A 19087-nucleotide genomic window follows, 5' to 3' on the forward strand; every position below is an offset into this window, starting at 1 on the left:
CTGTGTAGGAAAATACCTACATGTATATAAACAGTGAACTACAGTAAATTTAATACAGAAGTAAAATGTGGACCTTATAAACATTAAGCCAATATAAGGTATAAAAAGGGAAATGTATATTTTCCATTGACTTTTGATATGTGAGTCTGAAATTATGATTTAAAACACCCAATGACCTAGGATTTTCCCAAATTTCTGAAAATTGGAATCTACAAATCATATTGTCCTCATTGCCATAGATAAAGAGATCTAAGATACAAATCCAAAATCTTTCTTATTTGTTTCTGATAGTTCACATTTGAAAGATGCAATACACAGGTTTTTCAATTAGGATTTATTGTAAAACATATGATTTCATGAAAATTTGTGTGTTTGATTATTAAAAGATATGAGACAGATAAAACACGTCAACCACTTTTGAAGGCAACATCGGTTTTATGTAACTCTCACAGTAAGGAGAAAATCAACAAAGATAGGTTTACCGACTTAAAAATCAAGCCGTCTAATCATATCGTAAATTTTATATTTATTAAGTATACAAATTGTAATAGTTCAATATTACTGCTTTACATTGAAGATTGAGAAGATAAGAGTATTTATAGATGTTACAGTGGACCAGTGGAAAGACGTTTCTGACCCTGTTTATCAGTCAACCATGTCTTCTGATCAGCGGCTAATGAAACAACAGGTAAGAACTTGTATTCATGAACAAGTTATATACTATCATGCATAGATATCAGATGCCTCAAAAAAAAATCTTAGTGGAACATTTAGGTGGGCTTCATTCCTTTAACCATCTGACCCCAATTTGTTTCCTTATATGTTCTTAAATACTATGTGCTATTTATTTGAATAACTGTAAGTTGTAATATACATATATATTTATACATATTTCAACTCTGCATAGTGTGCATGCAATATTTCTCTAAGCAAAGGTAGATAAAATGTTTATGAATTTTTAAGATTGAACTTTTTGAGAGTAGAGAAATATCATATGCACAAGACTCAGAGGTTCAGTCTAATCTCTAATGATTTTTAGAAGATAAAAATGCAAACTATGGTCTTTTCTGGTAATCTGAATAAAAATGTGTTTTAATCTGATCTAATTTTGTAGATTGATTCATTAAAACATCACACCACAAGTATATCAGAACTAATGAATCTAACAGAATGTATCGATGATAAAGATATCAGGGAAGAAAGGTGTCATCGTCTACAAGAGAATAGTAACGAGTTAGATAACATAACAGTTACCATAGTAACAACATCAGGTGTAATAAATAAATCATGTAAGTCCTAAATATTGTCGCTGCCATAGAGTTAACATTAGATAATATTACTATGGCTTGTATGTTTACCATTTTTGTTACCATAGTAACTTTATGAGTTGGAAATATTTAATCATTTAGACAATTTGCTTTATTGTTACCATAGTAACAACACTTATTGTCAGTTTTTAGTCATATACTTGTTAGTTACCAGTCATGAAATGAAAATATCAACCGCTGACATTGTACTTAAATCTTAAAAGTTGCAGTTAGAATCAGTAACATAGTATTGTTCCATTCTAAAAGCAGGAGAAAGAATATTTTCAAATATGCTATAACTCTCTAATTATAAAACTGGATGCTGCCAAAGTTTTAAAATTTTCAGCAGAGACTGAAAATGATTTTTTCAAATAGAAAGGACATGGTTTGGTTGTAATAGTTTATGAAATGAAACTTATAGATAGAGGTGCCTGCTGCACTGGAAGGTTTCAAAACAGAGCTGATAAATATAGGTGTCTGCTGCACAGAAGTTAAATCTCTTGTGACTGATCAAATCAATAAAGGTGACCTAAGTTTGGTAGATACAGGATTAGTTTTTGCCTGAAATTCAGAAATTGTAGGAAAAAACTAAAGTATTGATATTTATTGCAGTACTTTATCATGGAAGCTTAAGGTAGACGACCTTTTGATTAGAGTAAAAGGTATTATATATTCTCTTTTGGGTTAAACTTTGTAAAGTCATGAAACTACTTTACATATGTGTTAATTTAGCTTTCTTTATTGCAGCTACTCATCAAGATAAATGTCAACTGGAACAACTTTGCAGAGAATGGGCAGTGAGAATATATTGTGTTCTTGATGACCTTGAAGAATTGACCTCTAACCTTTACACTAAAGGTTGTGAAAGAAATGTGTGGCCAAATGACAGCATTCCGTTAAAAGACTCACAACTTTTTGAACATATACAACATCAGAATAGCCAGATAAGAAATCTCTTACACAGTGCATGTCTTGGGTAAGAAATGATTGATTTATGATTTAATCATGATTAATGTAAAGTTTTAAGAAGAAAAATAAAATATATAAATGTATTTTAAAATATTTGTTGAACCGATAATCTTTTCATCTGAAACTAATCTACTTTTTGTCTTTTTTGTTTATTTGAATTATAGATAATTGGTGTAATTAAATGTGGGGAAACCAGGAGAAGACCTCTATTGTAACATTGACATATGTGTAGAATTTGATGGTTATTTCCCTGATCATACCAGGAATGTCTTAACTCTTTTTAATATGCACCTTTTATTTTAAGATAATCTATTACAATGGAATAAGTTGTAAATTCATATTTCCATCTGATCAATATATCTGTATAATTAACAGATCCATGGATATTATTTTATTGTTTCAGAAATGACAATGTATCTGAGTTAGCAACATCTCTATGTTTAGATCTAGATGGATTGTATGACAGTATAAAATCCACTTCATCCAAAAAGAAAAGAGAAGGGAATAAAATAACAGTGACATACATATGTTGTAGACTTGGTCTACTTTCTTCACAATGGATTGTTAAGGTTAGTCCAAAGCATATTGATTCAGGACACCTTCAACAATGAGTAAAACCCATACCGCATAGCAAGCACAGTTTGTCAGAATACACGGTGTAAAGGGAAGCTACTCTAAAATGAATACCAATAATGGTTGCAATGGTAAAATTTACAGTAATTTTAGATAGATGTTTGAATATTTGTATGATGAGAATGTATTTAAGAAATGTTTAATAAATGAATGTAGTTAGCTGAATTTGTACTTATGAATTATAGATTCATTTTAGTTTTCAAATTTTTTCCACTAAAGAAATGTAAAGATGAAATTGAAATAATTGTTTGTATTTTCAGAGTATAAAATGTATGGATATATTACAAGAGCAAACATTAATATATACTGCTTTATTAAATAAACTGTCAGATAGTGCTATGGAAGTCAGAACAGCTAAAACAGGTATTTATCAGTATTTTGTATAGATCTCGTTTTGTTTTAAATCTCCCTGTGATGAAAACTTATATGATGGAGAGATTAAACATACCATTATTGCTATATTTATAGAAAACAACATTATTGGAAGCTACATTTTGTATATTGATCACAGGCCTTTTCAAAATTGTGTGTTGACTTTGTTTTTTTACATGAAAACCGAGCAATCTCACTATCATGAAACATTTTTGTGAATATTTCTGAGAACATATCTGTAACTGTAAGTGGCATATTAAATGTGTTCAGTGACAGAAAAAAAAAAATATGGCAAACCATAATAGGTCGAAGACCCATAGCTCTTAAATGATAGAAAGCTTTGATCATTCTGAATATTATTTCATTTTTTCGGAAATTAGTTGTTCATATTTTTCTCTGGTCATGAAATCAGATGAACAAAATACTGTAAAATAAATGGAAAAAAACATTGATAAAGAAAAGACGATTTGATGAGGTCACTTTTTGGTCCGTAGCATTTGAAAATCACAAAAAAGAAAAATGAAATAAAAGGTATCAGTCTTACAAAACACAACACTGCTTATAATTGATAATAAATTATCAGAAATAAGCAATTACAGCTGTCTTTTTTTGGTCATTTTACAATAAACAAATTATAATTTGAAAGAATTTTATATTTTTTCATATTCATAAATGTTCTTTTCATCACACTTCCTTTGAACATTATTTGCAGACGCAGAAAAACAAATGTGCATGTCAGAGTTTCAGTTGTCTCTAAGTAAATTCAGTGAAAGTTTGATGAGTTTAAGACAGAAAACTTTACAAGGTATCCAGCTGTCTACAGAACTTGACAAGCGATCAGCTGTTAGAAAGTGTTTAGATGAAGTGACTGGAATCTCTCCTCAGCTTATTGATATTGTCAAAAAATTAACTGGTAGGTGAATAACAGGAACTTTACTCGAATAAAACACATCTCTGATAAGACATATATATGTAGGTTAAAAAAGCTAAATTATTTTGATTAGTGCTATTTTCTTAAATTTAAATAGATTTTTTTGGTGATGATTTTCAATATCAAGCTACTCAACTGAGAATGGTTTTTCTCAGTTGAGTAGAGTAAGAACATTATAACATCATAAATCTATGTCATTGAAATTGCCTAAGAAAAGAGCGATACACAGATTGTTATGAGATTGTAACAGATGAAACTCCCTCTTGTTTTCTAAACCATAGATAATCTGTAGTTAATTGGCTTCAATCATATTCACTTAAGCATTTCTGTTTTTGTATCTGCAGGGTGCATCATTAAGTTTTTAAAACTTTTCCCTTTAAGCGACCATGATATTTTACTAGTCTGGTAGAGAAAACCACTTGTTTTTGGAATGACTATTGACATCATTTAGATAAAATCTTGAAAGGTTTGGGAAAAATTGAATTGTAAAAATTAGATTGAATAATGAAATTACAAGATTTTAGAACTAAGCTATTGGTTGATAGGCTGTACTTAACTGTATGTCTTTGGTTTTCAGATACAAACTACAGTATTCTAGAAGTTATGATCTGAACATTCATCCTAGTACAATCTTATGCTAACAGATAACCTACATTAGCACAAAGATAGTACTTAGATAGTGACAGACTGTCAAAACTTTCAATTTAATGTCTGCTTGTCTGATGACAGGGTATTTTATAGTCTTGGGGAGGGAAACCAACAATATATATTTTAATGTAGACATGTCAATTCATCCAAAGGGTAGTCTTCTGATACTAAATATTACTGATTTTCCTTATAAACTTGACTACAGTTATTGTTGGGACCATATAATTTTCACTTAAACACACAAAAATAAAACAAAAAAAGACAGTAGAATGTTTCATAGGAAAAAAAAAGAATTTTGTCCAAAAATTTTCTTTTTTTCTTATATCTGTAAGGCAAATTATTTTGAAAATTTTGTAAATTTCAAATGGTCAGATTCAATAAAAGTTTGAGATTTTCAAGGTTAATAAACAATAATTTTTCTGCAATTTTATGTAGGAATCAAACAATAATTTTTATTCTGGCAAAGTTTGAAAAATAAAAATGTTGTCTGAACTGTTCAGAATTTTCAACTTATTCAATAGTTTTAAACCATTTATTGACAATCAGGCTACAAATATTACCATGACATTTCAGATTAACTTCAAAATATGTTTCTACTAAACATTTTAATAGTCATGGGTATTCCTAATGAGAAAATGTGCAAAAACACACAATAGTATATGCCTACTAGTGTTTTTGACAATTTTTTATGGTACATTATGTACCCCAAAATTGGTCATATTCTATATACCATAAACTTAAAAAGCAATGGTGAATTTCAACAAGACTTGGGCAGATGATTCATGGACCACCCATACCCTTTCAATGGTGTAAATTAATATAAGAAAAATTAAAGGAGAGGAAGATTTTGTGGTTACCAAGGCCAACCCCTTTAAGAAATTTCTAAACTACAATTATGGACACAAAATCATTTCATCCTGTGCAGGTTTTCATTTCTCTGAAATATCGCCAAAAATTTTCCCCATCGTATGCTGCCATGCCCCTGTCGAGTCTGGGATCAATACTGATTCAGTTTAGAGGTCCATAATTGCTTAAGAATACAGAATATAAACATATTTTTACCCCAAAATACCTCTCTAAATAAATTTGTGTCTGATACCTTAATAGTTTTCCTTAAATAGCTAGGTCTCATATGTATGGTCCATCAAAATTTGATCATCAACCGAATCGAACTCTGTTTTGCCATTATTCTTTTAGTTGGCTGTACATGTAGAAATGAAAAAATACAAAAAATAGTGAATTTGAAGATATTGTCAGGGCTAATTGTGATGATGGTTTATAGATTAAAAGATAAATGATTGAAGCTAGATTTGGTTTCTTTCCATGTTTTCTTCTTTTATTTTTTACTTGCCCATTCAAAAGGTAACATGAGGTAACGATACCCAAATTGCCCATATTTTGACAGTTATTTCACCTACGTTTATTTAAGAGACTCAAAAGTTTTCATTCTGTGTTTATTTTGTAGATGAATCCTTATGGCGGGTCTGTTCTGGGCCATAGAACAACCTTTTATCGTGGAACCCTGATATAAAGAAATAGAATATATTTGTTAAAACAAGTAGTCAAAATATTTCAAATACTGTGTTTTACTTGTTCTTATATTTGTTGCAGAAGATGGTGATTTATCAACTACAATGGAGGAATTCACTAAGCAAAAGTTTTCATGGGCAGCTAAAGTTCGTCAGCTTCTTGTGTGTATACAACAGATGAAAGATTTAAAGCCTGGATTAGTTCAAAGTAATAATCATAATCTAAATTAGCTCTAGCGCCTTGTATGGTAGTCGCAAATTCAGACATGAAGTTCTTTATGTTCAAATAACAATTTTCTTATAAAAAAATAAAATTATAAATAAACACAAACAGTACAACAGAAGTAGTGTTCTCTCCCACAAATTTCATATTTAGCATCCTGGTTAACAGGGAACTTTGAATCTATAGCTATAAAGTATAGGCATTTCATCCCACAACCTATAAGAAAATCATTTCAGATAGCATTACATTCAATGAATGTAACATCACATTATCAGAAGTGATTTTGTGATTTTAACTCATTACTCTTTCATGTCATAAAGAAAATAGTAAAATTTATAATAAAATTAATATATAACTTTATAGTACATTTTTGGTCTAGCATATCTTACAACCAAATTTCTTTATGAAATATAGTGTTATATTTTAGAAAATCAATTTTTTTATGAACACAGCAGTAAATAATTTTAGGGTAAAATAAAGAGAAATTTTAATACACATGAAGGAAATGTCATATTTAGCTTTTTTATACCCTTTTTTGAAGACTTTCTCTTACATTTTGCAGATTTGAATAAAGTTTTAGGTGTGAAAACATCTGAAGATATAACACTTGCTGAGACAATGGACCCATCAGTCCAACCAGTGGAGGAGAATGACAACAGACAAGAAGGATTTAAAACAGTACATGAAGAACTTCTCTGTGTTACAAGGTTTATATTGTCAATCATTTTTAGATTTCCCAATTTCTGTCTAAATAAAACTATATCCATCAACTTATTGTATCATGGCTGTGGAAATGTAGACATTGCTAGCTTACATTATCAAATGTTAAACTTTTGGATAAAAGAATAAATATAACAGATGTCATTGAATCACCAAGGTAAGCCAACAACACAATTTGGCCAAAAATTCTCGACAGACTACATTTAATATATTGTCTATTAATCTAACCTGTGTAACAGTATTATGACTTTGCAAAAAATTTAGGTTATAAAGAATATGGACACCAATATTACATCTATTAAGCTAAATATAACCTTTGCTTCCATGTCTATACAAGTGAGGCCAAAATGTAGGTAAGAATTAGTTCAAAACCAGCTCTTGGGCACAAGTTAGCAATGGGTTTTGCCTGCTTGCTTATATAACATACGAATTGCATATTCAAGAATAACATTGACAATAATTAACAAGTTATCTACATATCAATATAAGGGATTGCAAATTGTAAATATGTTATTTTACAGAAAAATAATGTTGAAAAGATATTTGGTTTAGTATTGATGACTATAATATTATTGTTCATCCAGAAAAATATCCCAAAGAAGACTTGATGACTATTATGATTAGAACTCTGCTTTACTGAGTAAAATGAAATATTACACTTTCTATTTTTTTTTCAGTGAAAAACAGAATATGGCAGTTGGTCAATTTTCTAAAGTAGGAAGGAAAAAGAAGGCATCTGATTCTCCATATAAACCTAATGCTTCTGTTCTAGTAAGTTATAGAATACTTATACCATTTCACATAATTGTATAACAAGTAAACAATAACGGTCCTTCCAGTTTTATCTTTTTCTATATTTGGAGAAATGACAAGCATGGCCAACAAGACAGAAATCTCAAAATAATCAATTATAAGAGACATGGCTTGGTAATATTTGTTGCATAAACAACAGAAAACTTGGTTGTTTAGCTTTTAAAGCCCCACATAAAAGCAGAGGGTATTCTGAACCTCTTTCCAGTTTATTACATTTCTATCACATTTTTTCTCAGCAAATACTAGTCATAGCTTCTTAATATGTGACTCCATTCTTCATTTGGTAATGAAATAACACATATTCGGGTCCTTCCATATTCTACTTCCTGTTTGCAAAAAAAATTATATTTTTAAAATATGCACATATATGAAATTTTCATCAAACTAAGTAAAACAAAAACATTGGGCTGAGGTATAATAAGTGAATAATAGATGACAGTACATCTTGTTTGAAAATCCTTTGTATTTTTTGGATTCAACAGAAATCATTAAAACTCTTGATGATAGAATTGTCTCATTTCTTGATAGTATGTTTTATGAAATCTTTCCAATTGCTAAGCGAGAACAATTTGCAATGCACTATATGACTGGTTATTTAAATAAAGATCTATTGCTTTGGCAGGCAGCATCTAAATACCTACAGTCCGAGGCAGAGAAATGGGAAGATGATTGCAATCCTATTGTCAAGGTAGCCAAGGAGATGTCCTCACAGCTTAATAAGATGACAGGCTATATCAAAGGTGAAGGTCAGATTCAAGTAAGTAATCTTTATAATGTGTTTATAAGAATGGATATGGAGTGGATGTGCCATAAAATAAGAGAGGAAACTAAACATCTAAGAAGCAGTTCTTTTATTTCTATTCTTCATCTATATATTTGGCTGTAAGGTTTTAGAATTCAGAAGTATAACACCACAAATTGTACTGCCATATTAAGGGGTGTGAGGCATATAAGGGGGACTTGATATTTTTTTTAAATCTGAAATGATAATGAAATTTCCTTAATCCTTGTCTTTGTCCTGCCTGCAATAAAAGTTACAGAATGTGACACATAAGGATTACAACCCTACGGAGGCAGCAACGGTATTAAACTATTCGTAGAGCTTTACATTTTAGGGGGAGTCTCCTGGATGCTTCATACCTTGTATACATAAGTGTTATGCTAAGAAGTTTTGGTCTGTCTGTCCGTTGTCCTTGAAGACCTTGTTTTCATGGTTCAGTGACTGCATCAAAAACTGTATGGTTATTTTTTCGTTTGAATTTCTCAATTGTAAGGAGTAATAGGATAGCTATATCTGGTATATGGGATCCTTGCAAGGTCTACATGTCCTTCATTCAAGGTTCACCTGATGTCGACCTTATTTCATGGATGTTTTTGTGGTCAAGTATGTATAAGCAGTAGGTCAACTATATTTGGTGTATGGAGAGATTGTAAGGTGTACATGTCTGTCTGGCAGGTTTCATCTGATCTTTACCTCATTTTCATTGTTCATTGGTCAATGTTCTGTTTTTGTGTTTTAGTCCATTTCTCAGATACTTTAAGCAATAGATTAAGTATATTTGGTGTATGGAATGATTGCAAGGTATACATGTCTGACTGGCAGAGTTCATCTTACCTTGGCCTCATTTTCATGTTTCATTGGTCAATGCTAAAGTTTTCATGGTAAAGTCTGTTTCTCACGTACTATAAGCATTAGGCAACAATATTTGGTGAAAATTGATTGATTGATTGGTGTTATTTGGTGTATAAAATGATTGTATGGTTGCATGTCTGTCTTCCAGGTTGGTCTGACCTTGGCCTCATTTTTACGGTTCAAAAGTCAGCATTATGTTTTCATGGTTAAGCCTGTTTCTCAGATACTTTTAAGCAATAGTTTAACTTTATGTGGTGTATATAATGATTAGAAGGTGTACATGTCTGCCTGGCAGTGTTCATCTGACCTTGACTTCATTTTCATGATTCATTGGTCAAAGTTAAGTTTTTTGGTAAGGTCTGTTTCTCAGACACTATATTAAAGCAATAGGTTTACTATATTTTGTGTACAGAATAATTGTAAGGCATACATGTATGATAACATTCATTAAAGTGTACATTTCAGATATAAGCCAGCTGAATGTTTTGTGAAAAAAATAGTAATGAATTGTTTTAAAATCTGTGAGTTTGGTATTTTCTATGACAGAATAGACTTGACATTTATAGTCCATCATTTATTGTCCTACAATAAATCAGATATCATCTTTGTATAGTGAGTAGGAAATTTGAATAATGATTTCACACTCAGTCTAGAGGAAAGAAAATACATTGCGAACAAATAATTGCTCATTGTTGAAGGCCTTACGGTGACCTATAGTTGCTAAAGCCTACATCATTTGGTCTCTTGTGGAGAGTTGAGTCATTGGCAATCATACCACATCTTCTTATTTTAAATAAACTGAAAATCAATAACAATAAATTTTAGAATTGAATTTAGTAAGGTTGTTTTATATTAGGAAATCATATAAGTACCAGTATAGCTAGTTCTTAGTGGGAAGTTTTATGATCTAAAGAAACTCTATCGTTCAGTTAAATGAAATCAATAAAAAATGTTACTTCAAAAAAATAGTTTTTCTCTTAATAGTGTTTGTGAAAAAAAGTTCATGACTGATTGTAGTTAAGTTAACATCTGAAACATAATTAAATTCCCTAAAAAAGTTGTAATGTTATTCATTTCAAAAACAAGGTAAAAATTTTAAATACTTTATTATAAAAAAAAACATACAAAAATATATATCTCAGAATATTTACATGTGTGTCATAGTGCCTTTATGTTTTTGTAATAAGTTTGTCAGCAAGCTCAGCAAAAATAAACTTCAAAGCATCGTCAGGTTCTTCCATTTTGTCATCAGATATAGAATACTGCATGTACTTCATTATATGTAGCAGATTTGTATGAAGTCTTTGTAATGTTTTTATATCTATATCCTTCAGAAAATTAAGTATTCCTTTATCAGTGTGAGCTATATCCACAGGTATTGATACAGTAAATTTTGAAAAATCAAAATATTTTGAAAATGCATATTGTAAAGAGTGGTTTCCAAATATTACTGGTATACAACCACTCATGATTGAATCGTAAAATGATTTTCTGGTGGGTGAATCTCCTGGTGGCTGTAAACAGAATACTGCACGGTGCATCCACAAAACTAAATTTTTTTCTGTTTCCTCATCACATTGCGCTACTTCAAAGAAAACCATCTTGGTTGGCAAACTTTGATTTTTGTATTCTCCATATGATAAATTTGTTTTATGCATAAATTGTTCCATGATTTTACATCTCAAATCATTTGTGCAAATTATTCCAGCGGGTAAGAATATGAACACATCTCTATGATCTAAGCTTGGAATCGGTAGTGAATTGTTAGTGATATTTCCTGGTACCCAGTGCATAAAAGAAGGGTATGGAATAACATTAATGGACTGGGCAGCAGTTTTCATGAATAAATTATTTGAAGGGATTTCTTCCCTTTCTATGGATAGAAATGTCATATTTTGTGCAATATTGTACTGTAGATATGGGCAAAACTCGGAACACATTTCTCTGTGAATTTTACTAATTGTGGAAAAGTGGGGTTTTCCTTCTATGAAATATTTTTGAGAAAGCAGAAATTCTGTTAAGTTCATTATTAATTGGTCGCTTAAACTTGTGAAATAATAATTGTTGTAAAAAATACAGTGTGTACCAACATAGGCAGGAACATAGAAAATGTCAGCTGAATCAGGATTTAATGTTCTGTACGAACTTTTTAATAACTTTTGATGAATGATAACTTCGAGAGCAAACTGATCTGTGTTTCGAACTGAAATCTCATTATTTTCTCCTATGGTGAGTAGTTCATCTCCCATGCCATTATTTCTCAGTGACATACAGTTCCGTAATCCATAGTTTTGAACTGCATAATTGACAATGTCCACATTCATGGAAGATGGTAGGTCATAAATATAGAATTTGAATTGCTTGGATAGAATATCATCTAGATTTGTTGATATGTACAGGTCATCCAGTAGAGTGGTCGGTTCTCTGGAAAAAAATAGTTAATAAATTATTTCATATTATAATGATCCCAAGGATATACTTCTCCCTCAATGGGTAAAATATGTCATATATTTTTGAGCAAGTGTTATTATATGACATGGAATTATTTTATCTCCATAGGTTGTTATATTTTCAGATAATTTTCATCCATTCTTCATCCATCATTTTGATTTGATAACTTTTAGGCTACACTGGGAAAATAGAAAACGTGGAAGATTGAAGACAAACAAAATTTTGTAGATATTAGTTTTGTACCTAGGTTCTGAATCAAGTTTCCTATGTCATCCAGTATTCTTATGCCAATAAAGCTTCATAAAACTCTCCGCAATTTTGCCTTTTAACTATCACCTGGTCACATATTTTTTTTAAATATTGTACTGCAGTGTAAGGAAATATAAGATTTGAATTTTAAATGGTGGAGAAAATGTATTTATTGTAAAGTAGTTGGATTATTTTATAATTTTAAAGACTGATTAAACATTAGCATTTTATATTCATAATAATTTTTTATGTTACAGTAAATTTGTAAATATTTAAGAGATTTTGTAAAATCACTTGCAGTTTGAGTGATTTTGTCAAATCCTTAAGATTGTTAGAAATTTTATAAAATGACTAAATAGTGCTAGAGGTTTTGTAAAATCACAAACCAAATTCATATATCAAAAATGTAGTTTGTCAAATAAATTGAAATAAAGAAAAACATGCTTAAACTATTTTTAACAGACATAACTGGTTAGAGTTATTTTACAGTGATTATGAATAAGAGGCATGTGTACAGATATAAAGATTGTGAATTACCATACTTATTTTTGGATGATAAAAGTTGGATGACATCTATTGTTACATAATTCCCCCTGCCTGCCGTTAGGCCCATACATAATTGTTTACAGTTATTAATCTTCTAGAGCATTAGCATTAAACAAAAAAATTAGTCCAATAGCAATAGAAGAAAATTTAACTTCTTGAAAAAGAGATATGATACATGTAAATAAATTTGTTCTCTTTTGCTGCTCTTTATCTTAAATTCACATTTAAGATTTCAACATGGATTAAAATTTTTTGACACCTCATTCAAGTTCAGGATGGTCCTTAGCACTTATTTGAATGAAATTCTTGCCTCAGTACCCATATTTACCTATATCATGATATCATAGAGATCTATTACTATATCTTATATGATTTGACAAGGTTTGTCTCATTCTCTGGTATTAAATACAATTTTGGGATAGCAAGTCCAAAAAAAATTTTTTTTTTTTAAAGGAGTATGCCCTTTTTTGGCCCCAAAATCGCTCAAACTGCAAGTGATTTTTTTTCTAAAGGAGTATACCCTTTTTTGGCACCAAAATATAGCATTTCAAAAATTTGTTAAAAATGTAAACGTTTAGCTATTTATTGGATAGATGAATACTTTTGTTACATAAATATGGGCTTGTTTTTGACATTACACTGCACATGCATCAGGTACTAGCATCACTAATTCAAGCAAAATTACTGAAATCTTCACAATTTTAGCATTTGTTCTAATTTTAGACGGTTTTTGTCTAAAATGGAAGTGGTCGCACTTGTGTTCAGTCTTAATATTTAAATATATGTTGTATTTGATGATGATACATAACATATATAAAGGTTGAGACTGAACATGTATGCGGCCACTTCCAATTTAGACAAAAAAACAATCTGAAAAGGGACGTTTTGTGGCATATTTGATAGATTTTTCATATTTAAGCTTGAATTTAGGCGTCTTTATTGACCAAATTAGTTCAAGTCTTTTTCATAAACTAATTGAATCGAATGAAGAAGACACTTTTAAAAAGTGTTTAAAAAATGTCAAAAATTTTTCATCAGATGTACTTCAAATTTAAGGCCAAAATAAGCCCTTAACAGACCTTCTTCTTTCCTGAATTAAAACAGAATCTGTAAAATTAAAGCTTCTAAAATATTTCCTGATTATCTGAAATCTCTAGTCAAAATCAGGGATTTTACAAATTCACTAATGAATTCTGTGATCATACAAAACTCCTGAGATTTCAGGTATTTTACAAAATCACTTATTGTACAAATTAATTGTAACATAAATCTGAGGATTTCTTCATACAGCTTATACATGGAATAATTGTATAGTGCAAAAAATATAGATATAAAAATCGTAGAAAACTAAATAGAATTATTCAATATAATAGTTAAATTTTTTTTATTTATAAGTATTTGTTAAACGGAATATATATTTCTAGCTAAAAACTTTATATAATCTTTAATTTTAAAAAAACCCTCTTTTTTCCAGAATTTTGAATAATAAATAATGAATAAATAAAATAAATAAACATAACATTTTACACAAATAGTAACAATAGAGTGTACTCACGATAAAACATTTAGTATTAGAACAATAAACACTCCAAGAACTAATTTAATCATGTCTGTATTGCAGAAAAATTAAGTTTAGAATGCCATAACTATTTCTTATTCTTCTTTATCAAGTTATTTGTAAAGGTTTTACTTAACCTTGGTTGGTTCACACTTAGTATTCATATATTTATTCATATTCATTTACAAGGCATTAAGCAATTTATAATAAAACAAGGATTGGTTAAATTAAGTAGAAAATAACAATTGTTTATGAAGCAAAAAATCCATTGATGACATGGTGTGCAGTTTTTATAGAATTTATGTACATATGTTCAGTTTTATTTGTGATGGAACAGCTTGGATTTCATTAAACTGTAGTTATAGTAAACAGATTAGTATTAAATAAGGTTCAATGACTTCAGGTAACTTATATAATATTGTCTGGGTCTATCTTTAGGACAGGAAGAAAGAATCTTGTAAACAATGATGTTGTCTTTCTTCATTTACATTTGTTATTTTTTTATTGTTTTAATTTTTAAAGGGGAGGGCAGGTATCCTACAGATGCTATATTACTTAAACCAAATTTTGTTCCCCAGTAATTGAAAAGTTTTATAAATCCATCAGCATCCTTGTGATGTTTACAACAATGTTGGAATGTTTTTTGTAAGTATTTTCACATTTTTATGCCCCACCTAGGGGCATTATGTTTTTCGGACTGTGCGTCCGTTTGTCCCTTCGTCTGTCCGTCCATCCGTCTGTCTGTCCCGCTTTAGGTTAAAGTTTCTGGTCAAGGTAGTTTTTGATGAAGTTGAAGTCCAATCAACTTGAAACTTAGTACACATGTTCCCTATGATATGATCTTTCTAATTTTTATGCCAAATTAGAGTTTTTACCCCAATTTCACGTTCCACTGAACATAGAAAATGATAGTGCGAGTGGGTCATCAGTGTACTATGGACACATTCTTGTTTTTGCTGATACAACATTTTATTTCTGTAGGTCTTTTAGAAAGATTGTGATGGAATTCAAACATTTTTGGGGTCAGATTGTTGCTTATTTAAACTTTTATCAAAGACTAAAGGTACCATAGAATTACTGTGTTTATCTAATATGTCATGCTTATCACATTATCCATTGATATCACAGTGAATAGTTTTTGGGAAGCTAGATTTCTATTACCTTTTTAAAGGTTTCTTTAGGTTAGAGTTTGATTTGGGACTTGTAAAACTTGTTGTCTTGTGAAACTTCATCCATCTTATTAGAAGTACACCATAGATAACTTTGGCTTTTAAAGGGTTACTGAGCTTACATGGGCAGATCCAGGATTTTTGAAAGAGGGCATAATTCCTGAAATTATATATATATAACCCAGCAGAGCGAAAACATTTTGGATGATTTTATGCCCCAAAAAATTATTTTTTTCGTCCAAAGTCTCCTCGCCTGAATCCACCACTGCCTTATGAAAACATACCTTTGGTAAACCCTTAAAAATAGATTTCCCTTGTACCAGAAAATGATAAAATGTTGGAGAAATATCCTTGAAGTGGAATAGTTTTGTTAAAATTATTAATTCAATAAATTTTTTCAATAGGAACCTAAAATCAAGATAAGTACAATTCCACTACAGCCTTCAACAATGAGCTAAACCCATACCCAATAATAACATATATAACTTCTCAGGATAGCAAAATATGAAATAAAACAACAGAAAAAATAAACGAACTGATTCATGCTTAAAACATTAAAAGAAAATCAAATACGACAGACAGCAACCAAACCAATGACAGCTTCTAGACTACATGCTTCTGTTTTGGGACCGGCACATAAAGAATGTGGTAGGGATTAAAAACATTTGTGCCCACACAACTCTCCCCTATCCTGTAAAGTCTATCCTAGAACTTAACAGAAAAAGTTTTCCTTTTTTAAATCTTTTCCTTCACTACTTATATTGAATGGGAAATATACTTAACAAAAATTAAAAATACATCAGATGTTTTTATATTTTCATACTCACTTAAAAACAGTTGATCCTCGCATTAAGTAAATTTGTAATACAATTTTTATATAACATTATACATCAAGTATGTGCTTGCACTCAGTTGCACCTCTTTCAATATGCATTTAGGGATAAAATCATAACAGTCAAGTATGCACTTTCATATCACATTGTTTAATCATAAATCAAAATGTTTTAAAAAGAAGAATTTAATGTTGTGCCAGCTAGCCAACTGGAGGTAAGTACAAACAAATCCTTGTGGTGACCATCAATAATTCAAGATGGCTGTTTTAACCATAATAGAAACTTGTGTCTTGAATTGACAGAGGCTATAGGAAATTGGAATATAAAAATAAATAATCTTGCCCAAGACAGTATTAAACTGAATATTCTGCAACTCAAAATACCGGTTTAGGAAAAAGTTGTGTACTACAGTGATAATAATATTTAGCACAGCAAAGCCGTTGAAAAAAAATTAACATGGGTAACAGATGGAATTTGATATTCAATCTCCCAAAAATCAAATGGTTTCCCCCTTACTTTATTCAAATTAAGCCTAAACTACAAAATTAATTGATTTACTACAAAAATGACAAAACAAATTTAATTTTTCGTTTTGTCATTTTTGTAGTAAATCAATTAATTGTATGACTAAAATTTTGGTTTCTGTGACTTCTATAGACTATGTCTACCTATTTTGATTTTTTATTCAAAATGATTGATTCTTTCTTTTTTCAATTATTTTACATGTACAGTTTCTGCTTTTTTTCTCAAAAGATGAATACTTAGTCATTTGCATTTTTTGAGTTAAATCGATTAATTGACTATAAAAATTGGATTGTCTTTTAAAACATTTTTAAAAAAAAAAGCCAAAAGACAACTCATACGGAATAAACTGCTTCTGCACATCTCAATGAGTGTTAATACTCAGGTATTTCATAAGGATCCTCCCATAATCTCTTATTTACAGGGTGAGTGACAAGTTCACACCTGGTGTCATATATAATCTTGCATTAATTCTGATTACTTCTAGGAAAAAGTAAATAATCAGATTAAAGCTACAAAGGAAGAAAGCATCTTTGTTTGTATTTTATAGTAATTTTATGATTTTTATTTGTGACTTAAGATGTAATTACTTGGGAACAGATTTTTCACATCAGGGTTGAATAAAAAATTTGGCCTTTGTTTAACCTTTTCATAGAAAAATAACATTTCAGGCATAGTTGGAATGACTTAAACTGTATGACCACGTCAGTGCTTTAAAAAGACAATTTCACAAAAAAATTTCAGGCAGATGGTATTGGATTCAAATTAACCCTAAAATTGAATGATCCAATTTTTTTTCTAGTTTTGAGATCTAAATACCAGTAGTTCATTTCCTTTATACTATAAACCCAAATATATTAGTATTATATTCTGCTGCTCTACAATGGCTACCTCATGAGTGGGAGAGTTGATGACAGGGAGGAACTAGTTTATTCTGGTTAACTTTTTACATGTTATACAGGCATAAAATGACAGTTAATACAGTAGAAGGAAAAAACACTTAGTAATAAATTGACCATTTGACTTATATATACAGACAAATAAGGGCATATATACTCTATGGCAAGCAATTATTTGGTTTGTCCTTTGGAATGGTTACTGCTTAAAGCAAATATCCAGTTTGAAATTAGATAATTTTCCCTAAAATCTGGCAAAACTCCACATTATCAATCACTTTTATGATGTCACTTGTATTTAAGACTATATATATAAAACTTTAATGTACCATTGCTTAAAAGCATATTTCAGAACGGTAATGTCCAATATTTCTATATTAATTTATTTTTTATTATTACAGGACCGAATAAACTCTTTGACTTCTTCTTCCCTTTCATATTAGTCATTTTAGAAATGGATTGCCAATTTAAAAAGGTGTTATTTTGATTAAAAGTAAAATTTTCAAATCATGAGTTGATATTCAAAAGTATGATGGTTTTGGCTTTGTTTATCTTGTCTGGACTAACAAACTATTCAAAATTAACTTCAACGTTGTAAGATTCTCAAAATTGAATGAAATTTTGAACATCTTTAGACACATTCAGTAGCTGAAAGTTTAATAATGTTGCACTGTAATGCAGTAACCAAAAGACTTTTGGATTATGTAGGTATGACTTCATTTCTTGTGCACTGTAATCTATGATACTCCTTAATATTTCATGCTAGGTAAATGTGCTTAAATAAAAGCTTATATCATTTGATGAATAGTCTGTCACAACCATATTTCTGTTTCGTGGTCAACTATACTAAAATTAAATAATTTTATTTTTTTTTGCAGACACATGAAGAACTAGTAAAAACAGCAAGATCTGTAGCAGAGAATGGCAGAAAGATGATGAAGTTTGCAGAAATCCTCTCACAGCACTGTGTTGACAAAAGGTTTGTTTTGTACAGATCACAGTTAAAATTAGGTGAAAATTTCCAGAATCTTGTTAGGATATTATACATTTTAAGAAATGTTACGGTGTATAATATTTTTCTTTTC

General features: G+C 30.0%; 1 protein-coding gene across 2 annotated transcripts in view; it reads left to right on the plus strand.

The window, feature by feature from the left end:
• LOC127735312 (uncharacterized) overlaps positions 1-19087 on the plus strand; it is a 49274-nt gene that overhangs the window by 19414 nt on the left and 10773 nt on the right. For both annotated transcript variants that reach the window (XM_052245456.1, XM_052245457.1), the window contains exons 17-27: positions 578-688; positions 1115-1289; positions 2055-2283; positions 2680-2845; positions 3170-3272; positions 3994-4194; positions 6472-6597; positions 7175-7319; positions 8010-8103; positions 8768-8902; positions 18881-18981. In XM_052245456.1, coding sequence (XP_052101416.1) covers positions 578-688; positions 1115-1289; positions 2055-2283; positions 2680-2845; positions 3170-3272; positions 3994-4194; positions 6472-6597; positions 7175-7319; positions 8010-8103; positions 8768-8902; positions 18881-18981 — 1586 coding nt within the window. The remainder of the gene's footprint in view (positions 1-577; positions 689-1114; positions 1290-2054; positions 2284-2679; positions 2846-3169; positions 3273-3993; positions 4195-6471; positions 6598-7174; positions 7320-8009; positions 8104-8767; positions 8903-18880; positions 18982-19087) is intronic.

Source organism: Mytilus californianus, unplaced genomic scaffold (genome assembly GCF_021869535.1).
Source record: "Mytilus californianus isolate M0D057914Y unplaced genomic scaffold, xbMytCali1.0.p SCAF_3, whole genome shotgun sequence".
Lineage (NCBI taxonomy): Eukaryota > Metazoa > Mollusca > Bivalvia > Mytilida > Mytilidae > Mytilus > Mytilus californianus.